Source organism: Odocoileus virginianus, chromosome 24, assembly GCF_023699985.2.
Source record: "Odocoileus virginianus isolate 20LAN1187 ecotype Illinois chromosome 24, Ovbor_1.2, whole genome shotgun sequence".
NCBI lineage: Eukaryota > Metazoa > Chordata > Mammalia > Artiodactyla > Cervidae > Odocoileus > Odocoileus virginianus.
This window is the reverse complement of record NC_069697.1, coordinates 8729722-8738513: the sequence shown is the minus strand read 5'-3', so window position 1 is coordinate 8738513 and position 8792 is coordinate 8729722. Positions and strand designations below refer to the sequence as shown.

Here is an 8792-nt window from a genome sequence, read left to right as displayed (position 1 = left end):
ACCACTTCTACCACAATGAAAGAGAAATGATAATTATGTAATATGACAGAGGTGCTAACTATTGTTACAATGGCAACCATATAACAATGATACATATTACATGTATTTATGTTTTAAATCAATAGGTTGTACACCATAAACTCATATAATGTTATATACTAAATATATTTCATAAAAAGCATATTATGTACCTATCTATATATCTATTTATTTATCCCATGAAAGAAGATGAACCCAACAAGTATATTCCTCACTTGATAAAATGGGTAGAAGAGACAGCCAGAGCATATGAGTGAAGCAAACAAGAGGAATTAAATATGTCAGTCAAACACATGAGAATATTATTTGGGGCATTTTTGCTTGCATGTGTTCATGTAACATTCCAGCTGGGTAATGCTAGGCTTTAACTTATGCACATGTGGGATAAAGGAATCTCTAAGAGAATGAAGAGGCTTTATTTAAAGTATATAGTGGAAATTAGTCCTCACAATGGGCTTCCTTTAGAGAAAACCACTGGGTTAGCAGTATGTTTTCCATCACGCATGAATTTCTAGGGTTTGATTCAGCTGGTCCAAGAAGGAATAACAATTAGAGCACGGTGCGATAATAATTGCTTGCTGTGGCACTAATCACCTACTGTGGCCCTAACTGAAGCAAATTCTACCCTGTCCCTTTTATAGGGAAAATGTTTAAGCAAAGGATGTGACTATGATACCTCTGACTACCACATCCATGAAGAGTATTTAAGCATGGGCAAATGAAAGGCAGCCACATTCAGAGCAACATAACTATAGTGACTTCTAGCTGATGTGCCCATAGGCTTTGGGTAAAGACAAAAGAGAACAAAGCACATCTAAAAAGAATTTTACTCAGAGCAATATTCTACTTTTGCAGTCAATAAAGGAGATAAAAGTCTTATCAATATAATAATAAATGTAGATCCTGGTACAGATAAAAATACCCTCCATACATATAAAAATAAATTCTGCTTGAAGGGTACATGTAAGGGATATGATCAGTAAACAAAATCTTTCTATTATACTAGGAAGATAATCAGCTTATTTTGAGCACACAGGATCTGAAATAGTCAATCATGAAGATAAAGTCAGTTGGGAAAATCACTTGTCATGTCTACTAATACCAATATAGACATCCCCCATGACCTGCAATTCTAATCCTCTGTCTACAGCAAACAGAAATGCGCAAAATGTCCCTCAAAAGATATATACAAGAATATTCATAGCAGTACAATTTGCTATAGAAAAAAAAATACAAGCGGCAACCCCAAAGTCCATTCAATAGTAGAATGGACAAATAGTGGTATATCTACACAATGAAGTGCTAAAATATAATAATGTAATAACAATGAATGAATTTTTCATATTAAATACATATAACTCAATGAATGAATCTTATATATATCCTGAATGATTCCATGATCCATTTATATGAAGTTGAAAAACAAGTAAAATATCTGTGGTGTTAGAATTCTAGATACTGGTTATCCTCTGTGGAGGCGCAGTGATGATATGAGGAGGCTTTGGGGGTTCTGGGAACATTCTGCTTATTGATCTATTTTCTGGTTATAAAGATATGTTTACTTTGAGAAAGTTCATCAAGCCATTCATTTTCCTATTTGTATATAATTTAAAAGCTTAGCTAAAACTGTACAAAGCAGACTCTGGATTCAAGTCCTAACTCCAAGTCGGACAAGACTCATTCTCTTAAGCAAGTTATATAACCTCTCAGCTTCAATTTTCCAATTTGTACAACATAGATAATTATAGAACCTACCTAAAAGAATATTTATAATTACACAGCTAATGGACCAGGCACAAAATATGTGTTTAATCAATTAGTGCATATCATGAGGCAGGCTGATTCCTCAGTGGTGAGTACAGAAGAAAACAACCGGAGAGCTAAAATCTACATCACTGCAGAGAAGGCTCATGGCAGACAAGGGAGAAGACCATTCCAAAGCAAGGGCCATCAACAACGCCAGGTGCTGCAGAAAGGTCACGGAAGATGGGGAGTGAAAAGATTTGCTTTTATGGAAGTCACTGGGGCCTTTATCTGAGCAAACAACCAAGTTAGGAGCAGAAGTCAGACTGTAGTGAGTTAACGCACAAGTGAGAGGTTAGGAAATAGAGATATCTAAGTAACTCTTTCAAGAAGCATGGTTGTGAAGGAAAAATAAAGAAGGTGCCACAGATAGAGGAGGAGGATATGAAATCGAGAAAGTTATTTTGAAGGGAAGAGAATACACATGAAGAACCAAGAGAGAGGGAGTGATAGCACAGGGAACAAGAAGATCAACAGAGCAAGGTCCATAAGGAAGTGAGGAAAATGGAAATCAAAGCACAAGATAGAGTTATTCTGAGCAGGAAGAAGAAAGCCTCTCCTTGTGATGTCTCGAAGAAAGGATGACTGCAGATGCGGAGCAACTGGTAGGTAGAGGGACATTCTGGTTTCAATTTTCTCAGTGAAGTAAAAGGAAGCATCAGCTACCAAGAATAAGGTAAAATTAATAGGATAGAGGATATTAATATAATGAGATTTATATATATATATAATTACTGATGAGAATGGGAGAGACTCTAACCATTAGATAGATATGTAATAGATAACCTATATATATATATATATATCTCCAAGCACTGTTGAAGTCCCAATTGTTTCATGGCACCAACCCATAAGCTCATGCAATTGCCAGCAGCACTTTACATTTCTGAGGTATTCTTACAGTGACTTTACAATTATTTTTAAGATCCCAGGTGTACAGAGATGACAGATGGTTAGATTGGTCCAGGTATGAGCTTTCTGTAAGACTGGTGCAAAGGCAAGGCTTATATTAGTAGTTTCAAATGACAGAAACTCAAGTTAGCTTAAAACTATTTTTTTTTAATGATTAGGCTGTATAACTGGAAACTTCAAAGTGTATCTGGTTCCAGGAGGTTAACCACTGTCAATTGCAACCTGTTTTTTCCTCCATTTCTTGACTCTGCTTTACTTTCTGTTGTCATTTTCAGACAAATTCTTCACTGATTGCAAAACAGAATACTTGAATCTTAATACATGGTTACACTAGCCATCCCCCCAAAAAGAGAGTACATCTATCCCATTTGTTTCTGAAATTATTACAGGAATGACTCCTTTTAAGTCTTCTTGAATCATACCTGTTGTTGTTCAGTCACCAAGTCCTGTCCGACTTTTCACAACCCCATGGACTACAGCACGCCAGGCTTCCCTGTCCCTCACCATCTCCCAGAGCATAACCAAGTTCATGTCTATTCAATCAGTGATGCCATCCGGCCATCTCATCCTCTGCTGCTTTCTCCCTTTGCCTTCAGTCTTTCCCAGCATCAGTGTCTTTTCCAATGAGTTGGCTGTTTGCATCAGGTGGCCACAGTAATGGAGCTTCAGCTTCAGCATCAGTGTTTACAATGAATATTTAGGGCCTTGAATCAAAGGCCCATTCCTAAATCAATCTGTGGCCCTGGAAATGAAGAACTCTGATTGGCTACCCTCGGAGCTGGTGGTTGGGGTCAGTTCTGCTCAGACTACATGAACCACCCTTGTAGGAGGGAGTTCTTCTCCTAAAGAAGAAATGCAGGAATGGCAAAACAGAAAAAAATGGAAAAACTCAAAAGCACATTACTTTTCTCATTTATTTTACTTTCTAGTGTCTCCTTTGCATTCAGACTAAACTTATTTTTCAATGCCCAGACTTAACATTATACCTTTTATATTTTTAGTACCCAAACTTGACCTTATATTTTTCAGTTTCTCGTTTATATGCTTCCATTTTTCTGTTACTTGCCTCTCACCCTCTATTCATCTACATTCAAAATACTTATTAATCTTCACCTTCTTAAATCTTCCATTAACCAAGATCATTTCTGTAAAAAAGCCATTTCTACTTTTTTAATGAATTCCATTTAATTACTTTATTAATCATTTCCAAAATGGTGATGAGTATCAAAATTCACTTTCTTTCTTTTTTTTAAACATTGCACAATTTTTTAATTATTAAATGAGAAACTCTCATTTGTTACATTATCACATTGCTAGTCAGAGAAATGCTGCAGTGATGAAGAAAGTCAATGTTGGATCAACCAAAGTCCTTGTTTCTACAACATTCATTTACAAAGAAATAATGTTCAACACAGTCCAACACAACATTCTTGGTTTTCTTCATATTGAAGTCCCCCCCAAAAATCATCTTCTAATGGGGCATTTTACTACATAAATTATAGTTCTTCATCTTTACAATTCCCCCCAAACTGTATGAGAGATGTATCACACTAAAATTTCTAAAGCTGTTAGGAACTTCTTCACACATCATCATCATCTGATGTGTTGCTCCTACTTTTCTGTGTCGTCATTCTCAATAGTGGGTTTGAAAGTGCTGTTTTTCCAGGGTCCAAACTTCAAGTCACAGATCAGGCCATTTCTCAAAATACCATTTTTCCTCAGACCATTCTTCTGCAACTGTTCACTAATAACTTGGAATTCTCTCATTTCATCCTCAGTTAAGGGTGCACATGTTTCATCATTTTCACCGTCTTCTTGCCAACCCATCTCCTTTAACAATCTGTGTTCTGCTTCAAGTGAACTAGAAAGAACATCAGTCTGTGGGAAGGCTGAAGACTGAATGATCTGTTGGGAAATTACCGAGGCATTGCCATTCTCTTGTGGAATTTCATTTTCTTCGAAGTTCTGGTTTACATCCCTTTCTTGGTGAGTACTACTGCTGTCAGGCAAATTGAATGGGTCGCCACCCTTTTCTGAGACCACATGGCTTTCATCCTCATGTTCCTCCTCCACTCTGTCCCTTTTCAGTGCTTCCAAACTCTCACTCTTCTTTTTTTTTTTTTTTTTTCATTTATTTTTATTAATTGGAGGCTAATTACTTTACAATATTGTAGTGGTTATTGTCATACATTGACATGAATCAGCCATGGATTTACATGTATTCCCCATCCTGATCCCCCCTCCCACCTCCCTCTCCACCCGATCCCTCTAGGTCTTCCCAGTGCACCAGGCCCGAGCACTTGTCTCATGCATCCAACGTGGGCTGGTGACCTGTTTCACCCTTGATAATATACATGTTTTGATGCTGTTCTCTTGAAACATCCCACCCTCGCCTTCTCCCACAGAGTCCACAAGTCTGTTCTATACATCTGTGTCTCTTTTCCTGTTTTGCATATAGGGTTATCGTTACCATCTTTCTAAATTCCATATATATGTGTTAGTATACTGTAATGGTCTTTATCTTTCTGGCTTACTTCACTTTGTATAATGGGCTCCAGTTTCATCCATCTCATTAGAACTGATTCAAATGAATTCTTTTTAATGGCTGAGTAATATTCCACGGTGCATATGTACCACAGCTTCCTTATCCACTCGTCTGCTGATGGGCATCCAGGTTGCTTCCATGTCCTGGCTATTATAAACAGTGCTGCGATGAACATAGGGGTGCACGTGTCTCTTTCAGATCTGGTTTCCTCGGTGTGTATGCCCAGAAGTGGGATTGCTGGGTCATATGGCAGTTCTATTTCCAGCATTTTAAGAAATCTCCACACTGTTTTCTATAGAGGCTGTACTAGTTTGCATTCCCACCAACAGTGTAAGAGGGTTCCCTTTTCTCCAAAAATCTCACTCTTATCTGTGCGCATTCGTGTCAGTTTGGTTAGACAAGGCTGCTGATAAAGTTTGTCAACAGGTGAAGAAGAATTTGAGCGATTACACTCTTTTACTGAAGTTGTTGATGGACTAAAATTCTTGGCAGTTAATTTAAAAGCATTAAAGTTGCCAACACCATATGTAGACTCATGAGGGAAAGAAGTCCCAACTTTATTTTCTTTAGTTTGGCTTTTCCATTGTGTAGGTTTTGTAGGTAGAGCAGCAGGTTTAGGAACTAAGCCTTTATAAACACTTGGACCAGTCCCATTCTTAACTGGCTGTGACTGAAGATTTCCTACTACTGGGAATCCAGAGAGTTGTAGGTCTTTTGTATTACCTTTCTTAATGACCAGCATCCTTTGAGTTCTAGATTTAGGATTTGGGGGATATTCTAAGAGAGGAGCTTGGGAGATTTTTTTGGTTGGGTATATGTGTGTCTGGGCGTGTAGGCCCCATACACCCACAGCTAAAGATTTATTCTGATTTGGTTCTCTCTCACATTCAGGATTTAGAGATGGAAAATCCTCAGCCTCAAACTGCTTGTGTTCTCTCTTGTCTTCTTTCCTCCCTGTTTCACTGTCAGGTATGTTGTTTCCATGTAGTCCTTGGCTTTTTCCAGAATGGAAAATACTGCTACGAGAACCGGAACTTCCACCATGGTATCCCCCTCGATGATTTATGTTTTCAGTACCATTTCTTCCATGTGCACGCCATCCATTTTCTTCTTTCCTTCCAAAGTGACCTCCACTAGGACGTCCAATACCAGAATCAAAGCCATCTGAAGAGCTGTGTCGTCGGCAGTTCAAGCGTAACCATTTTCTGTCCATGAAAAGTTTTCAGAATGCTTTTCAAAATTCAATGACAACTTTGCTGATGATGGTGGGGTAGGAAAATTAAGCCAGGCTGGAGCAAAGTCATGCTGCGCCATTTAGGTCCAGTCTCTCCAACTCAGTGAAACAAGGTTTCAACACCACATGGCAAGTCCAAATTCCAACAGGACTGCACAGGAAGGTGTTGGGTTTGTCTCCGTAATCTTTATGTTTTCCAGTTTGTTTTTTTATTTTGTATCCTCTGAGATAATATCCAGGTTCTTTGAAGACACTTAACCTATGGCTAATTGACATAGAGTTACTTCAGTCAGCTACCCATACTTCTGCTTTAAAATTTGCATATGGCTATCTCCAGAATTACCCAAGTTCCTTGGATTTTAAGATTTTAAAGTCTTATTTATTATTCCATGTACTTGTCACTGTTGTACTTATCCACTCCAGATGAAATAATCCAATTTATGAGTCAAAAAGCAAAAACTAAAAGAAAATTTCACATTTGAAGAGCATTCCTAAACATCAGCATAAACAGAGACACACAGTTATCTCAATACTACCATGCTGCTGGGAAACTGCCACAACTTAAATTTCCATGTAAATAAAAGATAAAAGCAAAAACACTCTGTATGCATTCAGTGTCTTCATTGTGACATGAAAAGCGCTGAGGTCAAAAGTTCCTAAAACTTTTCATAAAGGTGAAAATAAACTGCCATGAAAAACTTCAGCAATACTTAAACAGTAATTTGAAACTGCCGAACTACTCAGTACACAAATCAAACATATCTTACAGTTTTGGCTGAAGAACAAAAACAACGGGGGAGAGGTTAGGGGGAAGGCAAAAATACCACCAGCTGAAACACTTTAAACCAGTTATATAATCCATTTGAACCAAAATACTGAAGAAATGCCTGGACCTCCTTTTCAGTAGCTTGTAGAATTGTTCACTACTATCAATTCACTTCAGAGATGATTCTTGCCAATTTTAATAAACTTCTGGGGTAAAATTATCCAAAAACACTGTACTTCCAAAATGGCCACTTGAAATATCCAGGGCCTTTTACACAAAACCTAGAAGATGATCTTCATATCTGAGTAATTCAATCACCTTCTGCCACACCAGAGGTGCCCCTGGCCGAGGGGTGCCGCTGCGCTCAATCCCAGGAGTAGGTTTTCGGTACTTTGAATAATCCCCTTTTGCCGCTTTTCCCTCCCCCACAACCAGTCTCAATCCAAAATTCATTTTCAAAATATCTCCCTATATTTAAGGACATGGGATGAAATAAGATGTGCTGATGTTCTATACACATGTATTATTCCACACACGTATCATGTATATATACATTGGCAGTCTAAATTTAATTGACATTAATCTGAGGAGTTAATACAAATTGGATCTTGTTGCCTTCTCTTTAGAATACTTTAATATTTTGTGTTTCCCTGAATGGAAAGACCAAACAACCTGACATGGCATGTGGAACCCAGCGCACTCCAGGTCCTGCGACCCTGCGTCCCGTCATACCTTCCTCGTGCTCCCGTCACTGCACCTCACTGGTCTTCCTTCACTTATTCCTACATACGAGGCAACCTCCTGCCGCAGAAATGTCACATAGGCTCTCGTCTTTGCCTGGCAGGTTTTCTGTTTCATTCTTCAGAGCTCTGCTCAAACATCTCCTCTTCAGAGGACAGATTCTCCCTGACTCCTTGAACATAACAATCCACCCATTACACTTATTTTCAGTTTTCTTGGAACTGTACTGGGTACCTCTCTTTGACATCTTTGGACCCAGTTGTAGCTTTATAGTTGTTTTCATGATTGCTTCATTATAATCTATCATACTTGATGTGTAAATGCTAAGATAGAGACCATCTAGTTTTGCTCACTCTCGTATCCCTAGTTCCCAACCCCAGTCGAATACATTCTTGGTACTCAGTAAAAGGAATTTACTTATAAATTCTTGATATTAAAAAAAATCAACTCTTTTCATTTGATCTCTTGGCTTCTGATGAAAGCAAGACTACACAAGAACCTAAAAGAATTTTTACTGAGCTCAGGATTTCGCTTAGCGGGTAAGGAAAATAATAAGTGTATATATATATGTACATATGTGTGTTGTGTAACATTTATTTTCTAAACACTGGCTGTTTACATATGTTCCAACTAAATTCTCTCAAGCCATTTTTCAAGAGACAATGTGGTAAGTAATATGCTTCTCTTCTATCTGCTATCACCACAGAGTTAAAAAATTAAAATTTATGCATAATAATTTTAGGCCTTGACCA

The 8792-nt window shown here is 38.0% G+C and overlaps 1 protein-coding gene across 1 annotated transcript; it reads right to left on the bottom strand.

Moving 5' to 3' along the window:
- Nucleotides 1–2724: 2724 nt before the first annotated feature.
- Nucleotides 2725–7066, bottom strand: LOC139029617 (vasculin-like). Its single transcript, XM_070454857.1, is given in 5 exon segments — nt 2725–4371; nt 4373–4858; nt 5002–5005; nt 5663–6493; nt 6496–7066. Coding segments are annotated over 5 exon segments (1476 nt in total). The 5' UTR covers nt 6614–7066; the 3' UTR covers nt 2725–4334.
- Between the last annotated feature and the right edge of the window lie 1726 nt (nt 7067–8792).